The 24,753-nt window shown below is 42.4% G+C and overlaps 1 protein-coding gene across 4 annotated transcripts in view; it reads right to left on the minus strand.

Annotated features, from left to right (window-relative positions):
• The window catches only part of zeb2b (zinc finger E-box binding homeobox 2b), a 133,820-nt gene that overhangs the window by 14,224 nt on the left and 94,843 nt on the right, over window positions 1–24,753 (minus strand). For 3 of the 4 annotated variants that reach the window (XM_078552512.1, XM_078552510.1, XM_078552511.1), the window contains 2 exons: window positions 13,806–13,877; window positions 8,569–8,757 (listed from right to left, as the gene is read on the minus strand). The exons of the other annotated variant lie outside the window; for it this stretch is intronic. In XM_078552512.1, coding sequence (XP_078408638.1) covers window positions 8,569–8,757; window positions 13,806–13,877 — 261 coding nt within the window. The remainder of the gene's footprint in view (window positions 1–8,568; window positions 8,758–13,805; window positions 13,878–24,753) is intronic. 4 annotated transcript variants of the gene reach the window in all.

Here is a 24,753-nt window from a genome sequence, read left to right on the forward strand (position 1 = left end):
CGGTCTGCACTCACAGTCATCAGCGCCAGGCTTCACAGACAGCACTGCATCACTTTAGGGAGGTGCACGGGCAGGTCTCTATCTACCAGATCAGCCATATGTGGGTGGCTTTTCAATGGCTGCAGGGCTATGGCTTGCTTGGGGAAGGGGGAGAAGCGGCCTCAGGCAAGGGAAGAGGCTGCAGGGCAAGGGCTGAACTGGGGAAAGAGGGTATCCCAGGGTGTGTGGGGGGGACATGTTGATCTGTGCAAGTGGCCTCAAGGTGGTGAGGGCTGAGGGGGCAGTCTCCAATGGACATGAGGCCAAATAGACATGTGAGGGTATGTGTGTAAGAATGGGTGGTGATATCCCTTGAGCTGGCAGTGAGTGAGATGCCAGTGAATGTGTGATGGGCTTGAGTACGTGAGTTTAGAGTGATGAGATGGTTGCTATACTGTGGCAGCACGGATGAGATCATTCATCCTCTATCTGCTTTGGATGGCCAACCTCTTTTGTGTGACATTGGCACTGATCACCACTGCCACTGACTACCAACCCAGAGTGGTAATGTAGCTGCCCCTCCTGCGGCCAGAGCGGGAGGTAGAGGATATCACAGTGGGTCCCCACATTGTCCAAAAGGTGCTCAAGGGCTGCAGTCTTCTTGCCTTTCCGGGCCATGTCTTCTTTGCAGCAGTCCTGAGCTGGAAGCACTGAGCCTGGCTGTGCTTTAAATGTGGTGCCTGGCATGATGAAGTGGTGAGGTGACGGTGTGGCAGGTGAATCGGAGCCCACCCACCATGGAAACTGCATGTATCCCGGGAATGCATAATTTATGCGGCGGGTTTGGGGCAATACAACAGTGCCAACTTTCATCCCTGGTTTTAGAGTGAACAGGCCGAAATGAAGGTGCACCATTTATCACCCTATAACAGCAAAAATGCAATGCTCCATGCTATTTGAGCAAGCCAAGAAACAAATGAGCATGCCCACAACTAAAATTGGCAGATATCTACTGAAATATCTACACCATCTGCAGACCCCAATTCAATTTTGGGTGCACCAAAGAGTGGAGCATGCATTCTTTGTGCTTTGTCCAGTGCATGTTGAATGGCTAAATGATCAGGCTTCAAGGGACTGTCAAAACAGGGGATAAATCATTCTGGTGGCCAAGAGGAATATAAACACTTTGCCTTCTAGCCCCATAAGTATGTTCCAATTGCTACTAGACCCTCCGTGTCCTCTTTTCCCCCACTAAACCTGCACCAGCATTGCATACAGGTTTCCTTAAATATTTACCCACCTTACTCCCAATTGGTGAACTGTTTGTCAGCGTTCATGAGCACTGGTAGCTCACCAAGAGTATTTTAATGTGGCCGCACCATGGGCAGAAATTTCCCCTCATCGGCGGGGCTGTGTGGGGGCAGGCGGGGGCAGTTGCGAACCAGATTGGTGCCCTCGATTGGGGCTGCGCCGCCATTTTACATAGGCAGGCCAATTAAGGCCTGCCAAGCCTTAATTGGCCTGCCCATGTAAAATGGTGCCTCAGGACAATTACTTTCAGTTATGAAACATTGAAGAAAGGTAAAAAAAAATTAAGGACATGTCCCCTCATGTGAAACTGTTGCATGAGCTGGGACATGTCCATTATTTTTTTCAAAAGATTTTATTTAATTAATAAACCCTTCATGAAACCTCATCCTGCCCGAGGATGAGGTTTCGTGAAAAATGTGAAGGCCGCCTGGGCTCTTCGCCTGCCCACCAACCTTAACGTTGGACAGGCAGCATTCTTAACAACTTTAATTGCTTTCTTCATGGCCTTAATAGGCCTTTGACATTTCGGCGAGCGCGCAGTTAACACGGCTGCGCACCCGCCAAACTGACAATCTAAATTATGCGCAGTGACGTCAGGATGCTTGCGTCGTTTTACGCGTTGGCGAGTGGGCCTCGCCCCCACTTGCCAACCCGAAAATTTTTCCCCATGAAATTGTTCCGGTCTCTCACTGCTGCCATCAGGTGGGCAGTTCAATCACTTCATCTGCCAACCACTCAATGTGCACACTAAATGAGATGGGCCCATACATGTCTACATTCTTTGTGGTGCAAATGCATGCTTACAATACCCAAATATTGCTCAGATTAACATTCTGGACCATTTCAAGTAACATGGAGTAAAGCAGTTCTCCTCTTTAATATAACCCAATTCTTCTAAAAACAAACAAAAGGGCATATACCACAGCACCCAAATACTTATGTATTTTAAATATATATTTTACATTCTAGCATTGAAACTGGGCATGCCACTATTGGCACTGTTAATTCCTTTCTAAATGTGTGATATTTATGTTAGTGTGATGAGTATTCTAAAAAATACAGAAAATGGTTTTAAAGACTTTGACAAACAATTAACAAATTCACATTTACAAAGATAGGAATGGGTGGTGGGGCAATTTATCTACTGATTAAGTGAGCACTGCGTGCATGAATTGCAAAGATGTAAATATCTGTGTAAGAAATCTGGCTCGCAAAGCACCTATCCTGTCTGAATATTCGTAAATATCAATAATAAAGTACTTTTTACTACTACCCTAGCTAAATCTATAGACACTTAAACAAGAAGAGTTAACAAAGTGGATGTTGGTCCCATAGAAAGTGTATCTGGGGAATTAATAATGGAAAATAAAAAGATGGCAGATGAATTGAACTGATATTTTGCACTGGTCTTAACTATAGAGGATATAAGTATCATTCCAGAAATAGCTTTAAATCAGGAATTGGACGGAAGGGAGGAACTCAAAAAAATTACAATCACCAGGGAAGTAGTACTTAGCCAATTGTTGGAACTGCAGTTGACAAGTCTCCAGGCCCTGATGGATTTCATCCTAGGGTCTTAAAAGAAGTGGCTTGTGAGATAGTTGCTCCGTTGGTTTTAATTATCAAAAAATCACTAGATTCGGGGAAGGTTCCATTAGATTAGAAAATAGTGAATGTAACTTCTTTATTCAGAAAGCAGGAAACTATAGCCCAGTTAACTTAACATCCGTCATAGGGAAAATGTTAGAAGCTAATTTAAGGACATTATAGCAGGGCACTTAGATAAATTCAAAGTAATCAAACAGAGTCAACATGGTTTTGTGAAAGGGAAATCATGTTTAACCAATTTATTGGAGTTCTTTGAAGAAGTAACATGCACTGTGGATAATGGGGAACTAGTGGATGTACTGAAATTAGATTTTCAGAAGGCATTTGATAAGGTGCCACATCAAAGGTTATCGCAGAAAGTAAAAGCTCATGTTGTAGGGGGTAACATATTGGCATGAATAGAAGATTAGCTAGCCAAAAGAAAACTGAGAGTAGGCATAAATGGGCCATTTTTCAGTTAGCAAGATGCATTGAGTGGTGTGCCACAGGGATCAGTGCTGGGGCCTCAACTCCTTAAATTTATTTAAATGGTTTGGGTGAAGGGACTGGAGGTATGGATGCTAAATTCACTGATGACACAAAGGTAGGAAAGTAAGTTGTGTAGAGGACATAAGGAGACTACAAAAGGATATAGATAGGTCAGGTGAGTGGGCAAAGATTTGGCAAGTGGAGTATAACGTGGGCAAATGCGAAATTGTCCATTTTGGCAGGAGAAATAACAAAGAAGCTTATTATCTCCTTACTCTTGTACTCAATACCCCTATTAATAAAGCCTAAGATACTATATGCTTTATTAACTGCTCTCTCAACATGCCCTGCCATCTTCAATGACCTATGTAAATATACACTGAGGTCCTTCTGTTCCTTCACCTCCTTTAGAGGGTCTCCCTTTACTTTATACTGTCTCACCATATATTTCCTCCCAAAACGAATCACCTTACACTTCTCTGCATTGAACTTCATCTGCCACTTGTCTGCCCACTCCACCAACGTGTCTATGTCCTTTGGAAGTTCAAGACTATCCCCATCATAGTTGACAACATTTCCAATCTTCGTATCATCTGCAAATTTTGAAATCATGCCCTGCACACCACAGTCAAGGTCATTAATATAAATCAGGAAGAGCAAGGGTCCTAAAGCTGAGCCTTGAGGAGCTCCACTACAAACCTTCCTCCAATCTGAAAAACAACTATTTATCACTACTCTGTTTCCTGTCACTCAGCCAATTTCTTATCCAAGTGCCTACTTTCCCTTCTATTCCATGACCTAGAATTTTGCTCACAAATCTGTTATGTGGCACTATATCAAATGCCTTTTGAAAATCCATATACACCACATCAACAACTTTATCAACCTTCTCAGTTACCTCATCAAAAAACTCCATCAAGCTAGTTAAACATGATTTTCCCTAGATGAACCCATTCTGGCTTTCCTTAATTATCCTGCACTTGTCTAAGTGATTATTGATTTTATCCTGTACTATAGTTTCCAGAGGTTTCCCTACCACTCAGGTCAAACTGACTGGCCTGTCGTTGCCAGCTTTATCCTTGCACCCATTTTTTGAACAAGGGTGTAACATTCGCAGTTCTCCAGTCCTCTGGCACCTCCCCTGTGTTTTAGGAGGACTGGAAGATTATCACTAGTGCCTCTACAATTTCCACTCTCACTTCCCTCAGTACCTTTGGATGCATCTCATCAGCTCCTGGTAACTTACCTATTTTAAGTAAAGATAGTCTTTCCAACATCCCCTTCCTCTCGATTGTAAGTTCTTCTAGTGTACCAGTTACCTCCTTGCATGAATCACAAAAGGCTGGTATGCAGGTACAGCAAGTAATTAGGAAAGCTAATAGAATGTTATCAGTTATTGCGAGGGGAATTGAATACAAGAGTAGAGAGATTATCATTTAGTTAAACAAGGCATTGATGAGACCACATCTGGGGTACTGTGTGCAGTATTAGTCTCCTTATTTAAGGAAGGATATAAGTGTATTGGAAGCAGTTCCGAGGTTTACTAAACTAAAACCTGGAATGGGCAGGTTGTCTTATGAGGAAAGGTTGGACAGGCTAGACTTGCATCCGCTGGAGTTTAGAAGAGTAGTAGGCGGCTTGATTGAAACATATAAGATCCTGAGGGGACTTGATGGGGTGGATGCGGAGAGGATGTTTCCTATTGTGGGAGAATCTAGAACTAAGGGTCATGGTTTAAATATAAGGGGTGGCCCATTTAAGACAGAGATGAGGAAAAGTTTTTTTTCTCTCAAAGGGTTGTGAGGCTTTGGAATTCTCTTTCTCAAAAGGTGGTGGAGGCAGAGTCTTTGAATATTTTTAAGGCAGAGGTAGATAGATTCTTGATAAGCAAGGAGGTGAAAGGTTATTGGGGGTAGGCGGAATGTGGAGTTGAGGTTTCAATCAAATCACCCATGATCTTATTGAATGGCGGTGCAGGCTTGAAGGGTCAAGTGGCCTACTCCTGCTCCTAATTTGTATGTTGGTATAAAGACAATAATAAACATCTACCCTTTGAAAAATAAGTGACCTGCTTGTCTTTTAATTTTTCCACCATTTTATTTTTGATGTTCTCTACTTTACCTCTCATATTTGAAGGGTGGTGACCCATGCTGGGTTCTTTTGTATAGGCATATGTAGGCATTTTTCAAATCTGCTTCTCAACAATAAGTGTCAGTCCACTAAACAACCTGAGGCCATGATAACTGAGGCTGAACCTGAGGGTTCTTTCCCAACTTGCACACCTTCAGTTTCAGAAGGGTTTTGTGTGTAGAAAGTGTGGTGATTTCAGCCAGTTCTTTTTCTCTTCTCTAAACCAGGGACAATTAGATCAGCACCAGCATGAGCACCTGATTATCTCTTTGTCGGCTCAGTGTCAAAACTGGTGATGGACTTTTCAGTCAGCCTTGCCTGTTTTAAGCTAACGGGAGAATTTTCTCCCCGTCGAGTTGGGGCTGAGCGGGAGTGGGCGCGGACGGGCGTGCAACCGATCGCCACCCGCGCGCCACCATTTTACGTGTGCGGGCCAATTAAGGCCCTCACAGCGTGACACACACCTGGGAGCGCTGAGCGTTACCTGTGCGAGCGGGGGGAGCAGGCTGAGTTGGGGCCTGCACTCTTTCGCGTGCACACGAAAGAGTGCAAAAATCTCCCTGAGACACAGAGCTGCCTCAGGGAGTTTAATTACATTTTGAAAAATTTAGATAAAGAGAAAAAAATTTTTTCAGACATGACCCCTCATGTGACAGTGTCATATGAGCTGGGACATGTCAATGAATTTTGATAAAAAAATTTATTTGAATTATAAATCCTTCATGAAACCTCATCTCGCCCGTAGATGAGGTTTCATGATAAATGCAAAGGCCGCCTGGGCTCTTCGCCTGCCCGCCAACATTACTTTAATTAGTTTTTAAATGGCCTTAATAGACCTTTGACAGTTCGGCGGGCGCGCAGCCGATTCTGGCTGAACTGAAGATCTGAATGATGCGCGGTGATGTTGGGACGCACGCCTGACGTCACTATGTGTCATTTTACGCCTCGGTGAGTGGGACCGCACGCCGACGCAAAGATTCTAGCCACTAAGCCTGGGTAGCTCCAAAATTGAGTGGCCTTGTCCTGCCTAGGACTGGAGTTCACCCTCCCCCAAACCCCCACCCTCACAACTATTGCAAGAGTTGGCCAGCAGCTGACACACCTGAAAGAAGCCCACCCCACCGCAGTAATGCGCTTTCGGCAGGCTAAGCGAACAGAAAGTGAGACTTCCACCCCTCAGTGGGAGGAAGACCTGCCCTCGACAGCTGCCAGCTGATCTGACTGGCCGACAGCTCTAGCAGTCCCAGCATCGCCAGAACTCAGTAGTGGTTGCTGCTAGGACCACAAGGAGGCCCTAGGATGAAGAGGACATGGATCTTGGAGAGAGGTATTGAACAGGGAAGGATCAGAGAGCCCAGAGAGGGGAGTGAGGGGACAAATGTTGGAGGCCAGGTGGGGAGGAACAAAGGGGGGTGGTATCATCATGGGGGTGGAGGATGGTGTTTCTTTACTGCCTTTTAAGCAGTTTCCTCAAAAAAACGGTATGCCCACTCCCAGCCACCTGCCCACACAAACCGTTTTATGGCATGGGCAGCCTATTTTTCCAGCCAATTGGATTGGTAACCAAGCTTAATTGACCGTTAATTATTTATTTAAAAATGGTCCTGCTGATTTTGGCGTCTGCCCATCTACGGTGTATGGGGGAACAGCTCAGGGGTGGGCAGGAGGGTGGCAGGCTTGCTACCCCTCATATTTTACACACCCACCCCACCGAAAACCCACCTGGCAGGGGTCCGTAAAATGCAGCCCAGCCCATAGGATCAAACAAAGTCACAAGGTGGGACGTTGGGTATTCTGGCAGGTTGACAGCAGCTCATTTGACCTCAATCTATCAGGACACCAACCCAATCAACATCACATTACATTCTCCTGTTGTTTCCGCAATTAATTCAGAGTCCTGGTCTCCCTTCCCCTGCAGCTGTGCCCCATTTTCCAGTTAGCAAATGGTACAGGAACAATTACATCAGCCGCCAATACCTGCCCGTTGACAGCTGCAAGATCCAGTAGTTCCCAGCATGTAGCAAACATCCCAAAAAAAATCAACTGTTCTCACCTACCAGCAAACAATACATTCATATAATATGTGGACATAAAATATGTCAATTTTCTTATATATTATATGATGAATGTTATACGTGGAAATCACTTCAAGGCTTGTTTTCATGTTTTTTTATTGTATAACAAGCACTCATATACAACACACATTTGTGCTTCAAGGTGTTTGTCTTTTTTATAGTGTCAGTGGGCACTGCAGCATTGTCAAGAGGAGGGACATCACTGGCAAATTAGACCCTGTTCTTATCCATCATCCATCCACATCCCTGTATTTTCCAGCAGGAATCACTGGATAACAAGAAGAAATGGAGACCCTGGCTATTCACCCCCTTCCTAGTCCTGGGTCAAGGAGCCTAAGTGCAGTGCCCCAAATGCTGCTCCAGCTCAATTTGTCTAACTCAGCTTGTGTCAGGAATCAGATCAATGTCACTTACTTCTTATTACTACACTGGTTGGTGCATTCAATCATTGAAAGCGGCGGGTGGTGGTGGTACAGGGCTCATTTTTCAGTATAATATTACACTGGTTATATGTGAAAAATTCTGAAACTGTCCAAGGGAATGAATGTAAGTGATTATCTTATGTAGTAATCAAATGAATAGCTATACAGGATAACACCTTTAAAACAACTCGTTTAAATGGGTTAAAACAACTCGTTTAAATGGGTATACCCTTAAGTGGAGTCAACTATATTAAAGTAAACAGTCGTAAAGTATTCCTACCTCCACCAACTGTACTAAGCGTGTGATCCAAACAGTGACGATTCACTGTTTAAACAAATGCTAAAGTCATATTTGTAAAGTGAATGCATGGCACAAAACATACCATTATGAAAAATTGAATGCTTAAAATGACCTATCTGACAGCCTCTGGCAAAATGTTCGATGCTACATCTGACACTAGGCCTCTGACAGCTGGCACAAGCTTCCCCAAGTTTGAATGTAAACACTGAGGCTTGCAATGAATTTATGGTGTAAAAGTATCAGTGCAATGGCTACCATTGTGAGAGAGGCTCACCATTGTCCTCTTGCCCATTGGCCTCTGGTGTTCCATGCCGGGACAGTTCTTCAGGCGCTTCTGGATAGATAATGGCTGTGTCACTCCGCTGCAAGTATTCTGCAATGCTAACCGCATGGCTGTCTCCTTCTTCGAGCTTCCGTTTGGCAAAATACTCCTCAAGATCTGACGTGCAATCTACACTCTTTCCTAAAATAATATATTGAGAAAAGGAAGGAGGAAGAAGAATATCAGTCACCCATGGTCCAATCTTTCTATACAAGCCAGAGTGACTTGGCATCTCTCAAGTCACAATGCACAGTTCTGAAGGGCTGCAATTCTACTTGGAATTTCTGCTTCCCCATACTGTTTAGCTCTTGTGGGAACTCTAACTGTTAGGTGGAGATAGCTGAAATAATCACAAACAAAGCAAATAAAACCACAGCCTTCATTAGCCAGGAAATGACAGGCCCTTATTGGTACATGCTGATTACAAGCCTAAACTGCCTGACTTGCTGGCATGCCAAGTTTTACTTCTGTTTTCCTCAGTCTTGTTATCTTTCAGGGTTTTTCCTTGAATTTTTTTTTGTTACAGACATTTCAAACTTACACTGGAAACCTAGGTGCTATTTAAAGAGAAAAACATTTACAACAAGAAACTATGTATTTCAGTAACAATCTGACTACCTACAGCTTCTATGCTCCCAGAAAGATGATTTTCCCTCCTGTCCAGTAACTATAAGTTTGTGGTGTAAAAGATAAAGTTAGGCAGCATTGACACATCATAGCAGTTCTTTAGCATACTCTGTCATAATGGGAGATAAATTGGATAGACCCTGAAAACAGACACAATTAACCTGCGCCTGTTGACTGCAGTGCAAGCAGCATGCCACCTTGTGCACCTCTCTTTTGAATGCTTCGAGCCAGTGCTAACCAAATTGTTCATTGGCTGGATCAATCAGCAGGGGGTCAGTATCATGAGTTACTTAAATCACTTAAAGCTAGCCCGCACTGCTTAAAGCTAGCCTGCACCTCTGAAAGGGGAAGTGGTTTGTAGCAGGAACTACTAACTGGGATTTGTAGCTGGGATTCGTACTTGAAGAGAAATGACCTGGGAAAGAGTGAGGATTGGCACAATAGGGGAGAGAGTAGGCTCCATGGTTTCTGGACGCTGAACTGGAAGCTTTGGTGAAGGAGGTGGAAAGGAAGAGAGATGTTTTGAATCTGCCAGGGCAGGAGGCCTTCCAGATACATGGGTCAAAAGGGAGTAGGACCAGTTAGCCATGAAGGTCAATGCCAGGAGTCAAGCCTGAAGACCTGGAAGCTATGCCACAAGAAATTTAATGACTTCACATGAGTGGTCAAGGACTGTGAATGCATCTTCAAATGTTATATCTTACCAAATGCATCAGTTGTCTCAGCCACTGCCCAAATGATCCCCATCACTCACCTACCAGCAATCTCTGTCAATCAAGCCTCATAGCCACCATTCATTCATATGCTTCACCTCATTCTCAGACCCTTGTCTCTGCTGCAAGCCTCACACCTATATCTCACAAGTTGCAAACACTGCCAGCTTTTCAAACACAAGTCAATTCAACCAAACAGATTACATGACACTCACTGAAACATTTTCCTCTCTCTTGCAGAACAATGGTGGAGGCAGGAGGGGCTAACCAGAGGGGGAGAGTGTGTCTGTATGTCCTAACACCACGGAGATAATGCTGAGCATTATTTGGACGCCCCTTCCTCTTCTTCCTCCTCCTTCTCCTCATGCTGCTGCCCCTAAGCTGCTCACTACATATGGTGGTAAGGGCTGTCCCTTCATGATGGCAATGCTGTATGCTGCAACATGTAGCAGACCATCATGAATCTTGACAGCCGCTCTGCCAAGTATTGCAGGACTTCTCCAGAGCAATCCAGGCAGTGAAAGTATTGCTTCAGCACGTCAATGTTCTGCTCTACCATATTTCATGTGGCAGCATGACTTCCATTGTATGCAAGCTGTGCAGATGTGTGAGGGTTGTGCACCAGACTCATAAGCTATATCGTCAATGGATAGCCTTTGCCACCCAGTTGCCACCCTCTGGTTTGTTGTGGCTTAAATGCAGCTGGCACAGCATACTGCCACGGAATGAAGGCATCATGACTGCTGCCAGGATATCGGGTATTGACTTGCATGACTCATTGCCTATGTTCATGCACCAGCTGGATGTTGAAGGAATGGAATTCATTTAGTTTCTGGCATAAGGCATAGTTGACATGTGACGCCCACAAAGCAACATGTGTGCAGTCAGTGGCACCCTGCACTCTGGTAAGTCCTGCAATCCTAGCAAAGCCATGTGTTCACTCTACCTACTTGTCTTTGGCAAGAGATGTTAGCTCTCTTTGAATACAAATCCTCAGTGATTTCCTTCACTCAAATATGAATGGCAAACTGCAAGATATTGCAAATATCTCCAGCTCCAGCCGGGAAGGAACCAGATGCATGAAGTTCATCGCCACGGTAACCTTCCACTGGCAAAGTGGTCCTTGTCCTGCTTGAGGTTGCAGTTGTGGCTGCAGTAGATAACAGATTTCAGTAGAGATCTCCTTACTGAAGTGCACTACACCTCACCAAAATTCAGGTTGGAGAATTGCTCCCAAAACACCATGGCTGGGTACAGTCTCCTGATGAGGGACTTTCATCTCCTTCTTCATCCAGCAGCATGTCTTGCTCTGCTTGGCCTCTGTTCATTCTCCGTGTAATGTTGTATTCAAAATGGATTGCCTATTCGTGCAGCCATGTTTGGGAGCAAATGGTTTGTGCAGAAGCCTTGAAGTTGACAAAAAGTCCTTCAGCACATGCTTATAGACTTTCGCAACTTGAAAGGGCTATAGAAAGCAACAAACAATTGTAGGATAATAGCAATGGCCAAAAGGAATTAACTAGTACCTAACCTGTATGGACCTAGCCTGATGATCACTTTAAATAGTGCTGGTAGGGGGTTCTTCCAACTGCATGTGTGCTAATGTCGCACCAAAATGGCGCTTGCACGGTTCACCCCAGGAGTGTGCATGTGCACCGCAAACAGTATTTTGGAGTCAAAAAATGGGCATTTATAAACCAAATTTCTTACTCAGTGTGTTAGGACAAGAAGAACAACATTCCTTCATGGTGAATTCCTGATTTATCAGGGGAGTTGCCAAGTTGAAGCTTGGTGCTTTCCCACTGAGTTACCCAAAGCTCTTCCTATATTTCTCAGTGGCCAACTCAAGAATAGCACTGACAGATCGATTATCTGCCATTCCTGTATATATAATGCAGAAAAAAGGCCAGCTGTGGATCTCATGGACATTCTGTTGGGGTGAGGTGCGTGGTGGGGGTGGTCAATGCCAAATGTTGGAGTGGGTACTAGGATTGGTGGTCTGATTGTGAGGACTATGGAGCTGGGTACAGCACTCCTGTTCTCCTGGCTTGACAGGAAAGTTGTTGGGATTACTGAAGGATCTCGAGTACATCAGGCCCTTGATAACATATTTTATAGAGGGGGAACTTTCAACTGGCGTTAGGCCACAAACTGACATACTCAAGCAGCTTCAATATCTTTTAGGCCACAGAAAAATGAATTTAGCAGTGGGCACAACGCCTGCATAGACTGGTTGCAGATCCCACTAAATTGGGATGCTATGCACCTATGCTACGCTAAAAAATGGGCACAATACATCCCAGTCTCTACTCCATAATCTAGATCAACACTTCATTAGCACTGAGAGACTGCTGCGCTGTTACTACTTATTTTCCAAGGCCAGTATGGTCACTAAACATAAACACTGACAGTCCTTGAGTCATGATCTAGTCAAGACCTAGGAGATAGAACACATTTATTTATTCTTACCCAAGTGTACTTATCTATGATAAAATGGAATGCCAGATCTAAATCTAATCACCCTTGCTTACAAATTCGTACCAATGGACTGCACACCCAAAGCTACCAGAAGGCTAAGAAGGATTGTTGAAATGGTGGCGCTGTGCCCAATAAAGAATAGATGATGGGCCACAAATACACAGGCCGGCAGAGAATTATAAAAATAAAACTGCCAACCATTTGTTAGTCTAAGGGGGTGCAATAATATAAGGAATATTTGTGAAATGCATTTCCAATATGAATTTAAACAAGTACTGAACAAAGGAGTAGTCTCATATTTTACATTGTTTTCCATATTTATAATTTCCAAACTATCATTAGAACTATGCAGTTTGTCCTGTTAAAGAATAGAAGTTATGGGAGTTGAAAAAATTTTCTACTGGCAAAATGTTGCAGCTAAACGTCCTTTGTTAGATGGAGAGGCTGCCCTTTCTTTGAAGGTTTGAGGAAATGCAGAAACACACCTGCTAATTGGGGGTTTAGGAGTGGAAAGAGACCTAAAATATGTATTTAAATTTATCTTTATTTTTGATGCACTTGCAAAATCAGAAACAGCTTAGCTTGTTGCTTCTGTTTATTTCAAAACCTGTGACCAGTTTTCACGAGATTAGCAAAATATGTCATAGTGCAACCAGCTACTGGTAAAGTTCCCATCTGAAGTTAAATTTAGACCAAAACGTATGTCTCTGTGGTTCAGTGTTGCAACTTTGATTTGCATTCTGGAAAACACCTTGATGAGCTGAAAAAAAGTATTCAACCTACTAACCTAGAGAAAGGAGCTCTTCTGCAGACACCTGCACAAGAATTGTGAGCTTTCAATATTGCTGTGCCATGGCTTTGACGAAAGCTCTTTATCAGGTGGGAAAAATGCTCGGAATGCCCATGAACACATGGCTGCAGGAATGAGGTCAGCCCCCACTTAGAATCAGTTGTTGGATTTACCCGGAATAGCTCTGAACAACTTCGATCAGAATTAAAGGGACCCAGCTCCATAACTGTCCACTGTTTAATTTACTGGTGGTTACATAAAATTAAGCAAATTTAGACTGCAAAAGCTTAAGGCACACAAACATTAGTGCATCTGTGTCTTTCAAGCCACACACAAGGAACTGAACCTATTTGCTTGGTTAAGGTTGGAGCAGGCATAGAGGGAGAAAACTGGTTGGAAAGCACAAAAATACTTAAACTTTAGGCCATTGTGAAGCCTATCAAAGCCCACAGTTTCACTGGTAGCAGAGTTTCATGCAGCAAAGCTAAAACAGGAAGAGAATTTTACTTCACACTGCGTTTTTTATAATAAAACATCATACTTGTGCAGAGGGCATGAGACATAGCTAATTTTGTACTCACCTGTACCATTACCTCTACTAGGCTGAAGTGTGGCTTCAGGCCCCATAGTGTCATACTCCTCCTTCATTTCTTCTGTAGAGAAAAGGGACATGAGAAGAGACTGAGTATTTATGAGCTTTAATTGTGGTGTGGTAACCTGCGCAGCACAGGCACAGCAACTCCTGGTAAAATAAGGTATTCTCTTAACCACAGGAATGATTGTCTAAACTCTTGCCTACAATATCTTTGTCTTGGCCTTTTCGATGAATTCAGTCACCCTAGGCCAGACCAGTACTTATTTACCTTCAATATTACAGCTAGCAGTGAAAAAGAGTGAAGAAACTAAAAATTGCGAAGTGTCAAGCACTCGAAGGTAAGAGAGGAATAAGTTGAAAAAAGACTTCATTAAATAATCAAACCCAGCAATGTTAACTAATCTCAAAAACACTGAATTAAAGGTATTTCTGAGAAGAAACCAACTGAGATATAACTATTTTGCTGTACTGTTGCTCATCTCATGTGACTCATGTGTGTCATGAGCATCTAAGTTTTCCACCTGAGGGCACTTGAACCAGCTGAGGGAAAAAAAGACATACACTATTTTTTGCATAATACCAGTAATGCTCAAGATTTCTGCTTCACTTACTTCCTCAGTGTCATTTTTAGGTAAAGGGTGAGAGAAATTGTAATGCCCTGCACTATCTGTTTGCTGTGTTAACATTCTTAAATATGAACAATGTTTACAGATTGCTTTCTTGAGCTCTGTTTTGTTGTTGCAGTTGCATAGACTGTGTGGCACCTTTAGTTAAAACCGCTACAATCATGGCCTTGTAAACAAATCAGACTCAAAACAGAAAACTCAAACTGTGTAAAGGAGGCAGAATCCCTCTGGTTGGTCCCTGAAGGGCAGGTTTGAAAGAAAAAACTGCACAAACATACTCTTCTCTTTTGCATACCCCCATAATTAAGTTCAAAATAATCAATGTAAATAATACGACATAGATGACAGATTTCAAGAAGCCTGATCGTTTAGCATTGCTGCATGTTCTCACCAGACTACAAGAGAGCAATGATCTTTTTTCGTATTTTTCCCTCAACTGCCATGCATTGTCGCTGTGATGTTCAAACAGCATAATCCAAAAAGGGAAATTGTTCTTTTCTTAACAGTTAAGAGAGCAATGAACCTAATACATTTTAAAATAATCATAGCGTTTTATTGTCTATCAAGCATTGAAGAAATTTCATAGAAACGCTTGGTTTTGGACAAGAAGGGTTGAATAAGCAAAAGGAGCAGACACGCAGGTGATTTATTTGAGCGTCTGTCAGTGATAATGATGTCATGTTTTCCAGCACACTGTGTCCACCCATAGTGGGATAAAAGAATGTCAAGGACAATTCAAAACACAAAACTTTTATTGTGCTGTAACCGGAAGGAACAGTAAGAACTCGAGCAGGTCAACTATGCTCTTCAGCTGAGAACCTATTTCCTGCTAACAAAGTATTGTAACACAGGAGAGAGAGAGAAAAAGGGAGGCAGTGGATCTGAAAGCGAGTGCAACCTGAGCTAGTGCGAGGGCAAAAGATTTTTTTGAGTGGTGCAGGAATGAAAATCACTGAGAGCTTGGCAGCATTTGTTTAAAATTGAAGCAAGTTTTGTGTATGTGCATACGTGTGTGTGTGTTTGTGTGTGTGTTTGTGTGTGCAGGGTGGGTGGGGGTACAGTTGGGAGGAACAGGAAGAGTCGTAAATAGCTCAGGTAAAATTATGGAATCAAGAGCAGCATCTATGTTGCAGGAAAGTAGAATTGTAAATATGCCAGAATCTGTGTTGTTACCATGATGCACCTGAAGGCCAGGGCAAGCTCAGAGTTGTGCTTGTGCATGGGAGAGAATTAATATTGAGCATTCAGTGTATTGGGGTCCTCACACAGCCTTCAACCTGTCAGCCTGACAATTTTTTAATCCCGACAATTTAATACTTTGAAAGGAACATTCTAGGATCAAGCACAATAGTAGCCTTAGCTCCAGGTATTTGGGGATTAAATGGTTCCTAAGTCAAAAAAATCTTACAAACGGAGCATGTGGCAGCTGCTTATCATCAGTTTCATAGTGTTTTTGCAAGTAGGCACAGAAATATAACATTTGGTGAACTTACCACGATTTCTAATGGAGTAATATGATTTCAAAACTACATTTTAGAAATAAATTTTATATTAACAAAGCAAGTGTGTTGGGGATGTAACGTTCCATATGAGAATACAAAGGTGACAGCAACAACACCTTGCCTTTATATAGCACCTTTAAGGTAGGAAAACTTCCAAAATGCTTCACAGGAGCATAGTCAGAAAAAATTGACATTGAGCCAAAGGAGGAGACATTAGGCCAATGTGGTCAAATGTTTCATTAAAGAGGTATCTATAAAGGAGGGTCAAAAACAGGAGAGAGAGTTGGATCAGTGGAAAGATTTAAGAAGGGAATTCAGAGTTTAGGGTCTAGTTGGCTAAAGTCATGACCATCAATGGTGGGATGAAGGGAGTGGGTGAAGCACAAGTGGCCAGAGTTGGAGGAATGGTTTTAGGATGCGATTTACATCTTCATGGACTTAAAGGAAAACAAAAGGAGTTTGGAGCTTGGGCAGTACTTTGTAAGGACAGGTGGGTGAAGGATGGGTTTTTTGAGGAGTGGGGGAGATGATGGCAGGTTTGAAAGAAAGGGGACAGTAGCTAATGGCCGGGATTTTCCAGTCCTCCGGGATCCGTCACAGGTGGGACGGAAAGTTCGGAGAGGCAGCCAAACATCCATTGACTTTGGGCAGGAGCTCACAGATCCACCAAATATGGGGGGTAGAAAACATAGTGGGGTGGTCAGAAGCTTAGATGGTATAGGGTCAGGAGAGCAGGAGCTGGGTATCATGTACAAGATGTGTTAGGAGAGGGCAAAAGGAGAGACTGGAGGTGCTCGAGAAGGATGTACGTTCAGGTATGGGGCCGGGTGAAGACTCACTTAGTGGGCAAGGAGAAGGAAGGGATGCGACAGAGGCACCTGAATTGATGGTCTCAATTTTATTGACAAAGTCATCCATCAGCTCCTTGTATAGGTTGTTGAAGGTGAATAAAGCACTTGGAAGTTCTTCTTCTTAGTCATTTAAAGATGACTTTCCTCAGTAAACAGTTGTGCTTTTTTGTTTATTCTGTCTGAAGTGTTTAAAACTAAATGTTTGAATATTTCCAGAAGAAATGAATAGTTTAATGGTGGACAAAACCAAATGCATATTTTACATTGGGTTTAGCGAGGTAATAGAACAGTTGGCTGCTGATGTGTGAGCAAGCGACAAGCTCAAAATAAATGTATTAGCTTTGCAAAGGCTGGCAGATAGGAAAACGTGATAAAAAAAGGAATTTTACCGACCATGGGCGATTATGAATCTGGCACGTTTACTTTAAAGTTGATGTTGGCTACACAAGACCAATATCAGGAGCTGGCAATATTAGCACCTCAATATTTTACTTTTTTATTCTTTCATAGGATGTGGGCATCACTGGCAAGGCCAGCATTTTTTGCCCATCCCTAATTGCCTTTGAACTGAGTGGCTTGTTAGGCTACTTCAGAGGGCAGCTTCCCAATTCTGATTTTGTTAATTGAATTCAAATTGCACCAGATGCCATGGTAGGATTTGAACCCATGTCCACAGAGCATTAACCTGTAACATTACCACTATGTCACCGTCTCGCCCTAAATTTAACATGTTGATAAGGTGAGATGAAGAAAGGTGGGAGAAGGCTTGTTGGAGCATAAAGACCTGCATAGATTTGTTGGGTTGAATGGCTTGTTGCTGTACTTTAAATCTTATGTAATTCTGTGTAAAAGCAACTTTGTTCGATGAATCCCATTGAATCATAATTAAAGATGCTTTAATATTCAGCTTTCATATCTCAGGTTGCTCGAGAGCAATGTATGTGTACCAGCTACCTGTGCATGTTCTGAAAAGCACCAATAAACCTAAAGGTCACAGAACTCTAGAACTGGTCCCAGCCATCATTTGTTTTTAAATTATTCATTGGATGTGGGTGGTGCTGGCTAGGCCAATATTTATTGCCCATCCCTAATTGCCCAGAGGCATTTAAGAGTCAGCCACATTGCCATAAACCAGGTAAGGACAGCAACAGGTTTCCTTACCTAAAAGTCATTAGTGAACTAATGGTTTTTTTTTAAGACAATTGGTAATGGCTTTGTGGTCATCATCAGACTTTTAATTCCAGATGTTCATTGAATTCACATTTCACCATCTGCTATGGTGGGATTCAAACCTGGGTCCCCAGTGCATTACCATGAGTCTCTGGAATACTAGCCCAATGACAATACCACTATTCCACCACCTCCCCCTATATTCCCCCCAGGAATATTAGTGAATCTCGAACACATGGATCTGGATCTTTATCATTTTATCAACTGCACATATTTTGGTTGTGCAGGGAAATGGACTGTACAAATGGATGTATCTAGAACTTACATCTAAACCGCTGATACACATGTGAATTTTTACTTCTGTTCAGCATGCGGTACATGTAGCAAGCAGATAGCACTGATTTTCAGCTCATGGTTCTCCATACATTGTTACCCCTATGTCCCTACTGATGCATTGCTCCCTAAGGCTTGCTCACTTGCTCATTTGAGATACATTCTTTCAACTAAAGAGTGGGTTTAACTTATTCTTAGATTGATCTAGAGTACAAAATTCTGTAAGTTTACACCAGTAATCAACAGGCTGTGCCAATTGTTGACCTAAACAAGCCATAAATCTCAAAGATGGAAATCAATTTCCATTCCAAGTTGTATTTTAATGGAACGGTTCACAGTCATCCTGTACCAATGCTGAGGGTTCTCCATTGTTTTAGATATCATGAATAGTCACTAATCTATTAATTATTTGCATTTCAAGGATGCCATTGACTTAGGGAAAGGGTTAACACACAAATAATGAAGCAGGCTAGTGAATTTCTAATGCCTGACCATTTCTTCAGAATGTAGCCTTGACAGCTTTGCAGTGGGCGTCATGCATGTTCTCTTGGGCGACCTTTCACTAGCCCATTGTATTTATTAGCGATCTGGATTATTGCCCGGCCTTAGTGAGGCTGGTATAACGCTGCCATGCCTTCACTTGTGTAGGCGCAGCCTGTGTATAGATTGTCTACACATAGTGCTCTGTTCCACGAGAGCCTTTAGCATCAATTGTAACAGTGCCAAACTGTGGTAAATTTTTAATTTCTTAGCGTTTTCCATCACAATTTAGAGAAATAGAAAAGCTAAATAATATAACCTCAAATGCACCAAGGTACTGAATTGGTACTCTGGAAGGCAACACTGACAAAGAGTAGTCCGCACAGTACACTGCTACCAAGTAATGTGCACTTACCATCTCTCCATCCTGTTCCCCACAATATAGTGTACATTTTTAAAAGTTATTTTCCAATTGACTAAAGTGCTCTGGGCTGAAGAAGGAAAAATTAGGTTGGTTCCATCCTTGATGATGGACTCGAGTCCCTACTGGTGCTGCCTATGTGAGTACAGCAGAAGAACAAAATACTGCAGTTGGGCTGCAACATCTACCACAGTCTGGTAACCTGTTTATGCACATGTGAACAATGGCCTCTTGCATGATATATCAGAGGGCAGCAGCCACTCATGGAACCCAACAGCTGTAAGAAGAGAGGGGAGAAAAATAAAACAAAGAATCTCCCTGTTATGGAGGATCTGGGGAAAATAATTAATGCCCTTGGAAGACTTTTCTATCTTCCTCACCTCCCTGGATGGAAGTTGTTATGTAATAACGTTTTGACAAGTTAAAATATCTGGTGACATTCCTTTCAGCAGCTTCAACAGAATGAAATTATTAAAAAAATTATTACAAAACTCTCTGGCAGTTAAAAATATATTAAACAAATCTTCATCCCACCTCAACCATCTACAATGTACTATCCACAGTACAATAAGTTTTTTTATTTGCCAGTGGTAGGTGAGAAGTGTATAGTAATGGGCATCATTGGGGCCACAAAGTCTGTTAATAATTGGCAATTACATATTTTATGGCTAATGTATTTTTTGAGGTACTATTACCCAATACTTGTATTGAAACAGTGTTTTATCATGTTTCTTTACCCTTCTGCCCATACTGTGCACCAAGAGATGCTGTTTTTGAGCAGCACTGGCAACAGCTTGGACAATGATTTTCTGACTGGACAGTGCTGTGTATATGTACAGTGTGGAAGAGAGCTCAGAGGCAGTGGAAAAACTCAATTCTGATACCAGAGCTGACATATTCATTAACCTCGTTCTCCCGTCCTTGAGTGCCCTCTCACAATTGCCTTCCCTTTCCCGGTCACACCCCTCCCAAATGCATCTCCTTTCCTTTTAACAACATATCTGAGGGCAACACTGAGATGCAGTGGCCTAATATTCAAAGCCTCTAGCCAGAGAGCTGCCTGATGATGCAGAGAAGATATCCAAGGCCAGGATTTTACGTTCTCTCCTGCCTGGCAGGATATTGCGATCCCAATGAACTGAATGGAGATTTAAATGGCTTGCCACATCCGCTGGTGGTGGTGGGGGGGGGACACGCCACTTACCATGCTGATTTAAATGAGGCCTGACACCCAACATTGGATGGACATCCAGCTTAACTGTTCAGGTGCAGGGATCGAAATTCTAGGTCTATGTGTTTCCCAACCTTGACTGCTATGATGTTTTGACAGTAATATTCTTGATTTACCTAATTCTTTAAATCCCTTCTTGATAATTTGAATTAATGCATACCACCATCTCATCGGACCAACTAAGTGAGCTTATTGCAAACATAAGAGCCAACAATATTTTAATATCACTTTGTCACAAATGTAGTACTTTTGTTTGTTCAGACTTGGCTTGGTGATTGTTCCTTTAATTCGAATCACAACATATATGCCATTGAAAGACCACTGCAGTGAGAAATACTGTTACAATCAAATTCAATACATATGTTGCAAGACCAGATCAAACTCATCTTTAAACTGTAAGCTGAACCAAGCCACTTTTAGACAAGCATTTGTTCGGTTAAAACAGCAAATTATTTTTAAAATCAAATGCCAGTTTAAAAAAATCGAAACAAGCTATGATGACTAGTGAAAGGTTGTACTGAGAAAAGTCAAGCTGATTAGAATCTTCACAGGAAAAGGTAAAATAGATTAGCCAGGGAAGGTTACAGGAAAGAAAAAGACTACATGTATAAGGGTTACCTATAAAAGAACAACTTTGTATTAGATTGCAACTCCTTTATTGCTTTTTCCACTTAAGGAGTTAGATAATACTTCCGTCTGTAAATACATAATTGTATTATATCAGTTAGATTATTTGCTTGTTCACTTGATATTTTACAGTATCACAGTATCTTTACAGTGCAGAAGGAGGCCATTCAGCCCATTGAGTCTGCACTGGCTCTCTGAAAGAGCATTCCACCTAGTCCGATGTTATGTTCTACTGTTTTTAAAGATTTGAGAGAGATCCTGTGGAGTTAATACAAATTCCAGTCTAGGAATCAGCAGATAGGATTTTCTATTTGTTATCCCACATTTGTTACTCTTACCTTGCTCTCACGGCTGGATAGACAGTCATAAGCATGGGGAGTTGGGACTCACTCATGAGAGTGATTTAACATATGACAACTGAAGTCATCTAGAGTGAGAATATTAGAAAGGACCCAAAGATTTAACAGCCACCTTGGAGAGATAAAAAGACTCAAACTGCCTCCAGCTTTAGGTCAGTGAAATGTAGAAAGGGAGCTTTTCCACGGGGCATTAACACAACGAGAGATTCAGATATGGACATGAACTGAGAGATTTAGCAACATAATCTGAATTCTTCTCAAAGTGCTACTGCCTGAAAACACTCCCACAAAGTTAAAAGGATAGTCTGTATAAAAGCAAGATTTGCATTTATAAACCACTTTCCACAACCTCTGGACATCTTAAAGCGCTTTACAGCCAATGAAGTACTTTTGAAGTGTAGGCACTGCTCTAATGTGGGGAACACAGCATATACTATGCATATATAGTACATATGAAACTTCTAATCACTTCACAATAGTAGCAAAGCGAATGATATGTTTTTTTGCAACAAGCAACCAAGCTTGCACCATGTGTCTCAAAGTATAGCATATAATTCATACTGCAAGAAAAGAGACTAGGGTTGCATAAATATTATAAAATATATAAGGTTAACGACACTAGGAATCATTATTTTAATTAGACATGTGAAAGGGATTCAATATAAAAGATTAATTTAAAAATGTTAGTGCCTTCTGTAGGAGTTGCATTTCCTTTAGCAATCATCTTCTGCCCTAATTAAACATATTTATCTTTCCACTACACTCAGTTATTTCTTTATTACATTTTAACTTTACTGTTAACAGTTAAAAATCTTTCAAGCAATAATGAATGTAATTGTGAATCATCTTTACTGGAGCGGCGAAATTTAAAAAAAAATGTTGACATATCTTTGAGCCTAAAAATTAAATCTGTATGTGATTGTGAATTATTAAATTCACAACACCTAGCACATAATCCACAGGTTTAAATTTGCAACATCAAATATTGTGATAGGTTTTGTGTTGATGTGTTACCCTCCTACCAGTGCCAACTCTATATAGCAACCCCCTACAGCATAGTCTTAAATATAAAGCTGATTTTCCATGATTTTAATGTAGTTGTATTGGAAATATTACTATGGTGTAGTCCCCCGGGCTAGGAAGAGTAAATATTAGCCAAAGCTCTCGCTCCTGATCACTGTGTCGTGACTACTGCCAGTGATGTGTGCAGGTGTGGATGTTGTTTGGGCAAGAATGTAAAGTTTGACTTTACACCAAGGTGGGCAGATGGAGTTAAGATACAGATCAGCCATGATCTAACTGAACAGCGGAGTGGACTCAAAGAGCTGAATGGCCTACTCTTGTTCTCATGTTCTTGGGCTTTCCAGGTTAAATGTGAGACTGATCTTATCCTAAATACATTAAGGGCAGGATTTTCAGGTCGGCGTGCAGGCACGATCGGTGGATCCAGGAGCGGCTGGGGAACGGACCACCGATCGCGATCGGCCCCTGTCTGTGATTTCAGGCTGGCTGGCCAATTAATGGCCAGCCAGTGTGAAGCACACACTGAGATGCTCAGCGCTGCTGCGGTGGGGGGGGGAGGGAGGAGGGTGGGTGCTGACGTAAGTGCAGGTGCAGCTGAGCACTGAATGAAAGCTCCCTGAAAGCAGAGAGCTGCCTCAGGGAGCTGAAGACTTTAAAACCAATAAATAACGTCTTTAAAATCCAGAAAAAAGTGTGCACGCATCACAATCAGTCACCTGAATATATACATGCTAAAAATTCTGTCCATGCATTTTTTAAATTTAATAACGGAAACCTCATCCCACCCTTGGATGAGGTTTCATGAAAAATGCAAAGTCCGCATGGGCGATTCGCCCGTCTGTCAACCGTAAGTTTGGACAGACCACGAAAAATCAGAGACAACTACAACTTTAATTGCACTAACTGGCCTCTTAATTGTCGGCGGGTGCACTTCTGACTTTTGCGCGTGCCTGCCACCCGAAATATCGCATGAGCGCAGGATGAAGTTGAGACGCTTGCCCGACATCATCTCACGCGATTTTGCATCCGATCGTGTCGGGCATGCGCCCACACGCTGACCTAAAAATTCTGCCCTAAGACTTATTCCTTGCTCTCTGAGCATGGAGGCTCACCTGCCAAGAGCGTCTGTCCAGATTTCTGTACACATTTCTGTGCACCATTTCCCACCCATCTGCCGGAAGTTCAAAGTAACAGAATGTTCCCTTTGGAAGTTAACATTTCCTAGATACTAATACAGCTACTAATATGTCATACACCCAAACACTATTGTCTGGTGATGCACATGAAGAAAGGCTTGCAACCTGGATGGGTAGAAGCCTTTTAGCAAATGGCACTGGTTATTTCAAAAATGGACAAGATATCTGACAGTGCCCAGTAAGACTTGGCGAAGGCAGAAGTGATCTGCTTGTATTTCTGCTAGTAGCCACTTAAGGAACAGTACAATATGGTGGGCTGCCTTAATCATGGATCCATCCAGCCTGAGCTGCATTTCCCATCCCTCCTTCATGAGGGTGCATGTGCTATCATGCCTTGCCAGTCACTGTTTTTTTAAAGAGGTTTTGAAATATCTCAAAGGACACCTGCTCCCTATTTTCAGGTAGTCATAGATGCAACTCCCATTTGATAGTTTGCTTTACACTTATTGACTTGCTGCTTCAAATTCTTCTGGAGATCTCATCAATAAGCTGCAATTACATGTGCAAGCTAATGAACATTCTTCAAATAGTGACGCAAAATCAAACACTGCACAGTTTATAAACCTGGTTTAGAATTTTATGGTGGAATTTTATACTGGCGGGGCTTTATGGCCCCGCCGAAGTCAATGGACTTTTGAACGGTTTGCTGCATTTTACAGCCCTGCCCCCACTGCGACAGGGCCGTAGAATTCCGCCCCTAAAAAGTTTTGCAATCCTCATTGCCTACTGTGGTGACACAGCTAAGTCATGAAAATTATAATTTCTCTTGGCGTGAATTAAAAGTTTCATTTACCTCTGCTTTCCTGAAAGTGGTCTTTCCTGCTCAAGTCCATTCCAAGAGATTGGCAGCTAGTGGTCAAGCACGAGCCTTTGTGTCAACAGGCTGTTTGACCGTGCAGTCATCACTTGATGGTCATGAGTGAGCGGAGAAACATTTTGATCTTTGGGCGATTGACTAATGAAGCAGTGGAGAGGCTCAGGCCTCATCAACATTGTCTCAGGGAGCTGTACCCCTCTGATGGCTGCCCACTGCAACTTGCTGGGAAACCAGTTGACAGCTGGTTCTAATGTTGAGCTGGGCCACAGACAGGTAAGACTGAGGAAGGGGTGCATGG

The sequence above is a fragment of the Cetorhinus maximus genome, chromosome 11, assembly GCF_964194155.1.
Source record: "Cetorhinus maximus chromosome 11, sCetMax3.hap1.1, whole genome shotgun sequence".
Lineage (NCBI taxonomy): Eukaryota > Metazoa > Chordata > Chondrichthyes > Lamniformes > Cetorhinidae > Cetorhinus > Cetorhinus maximus.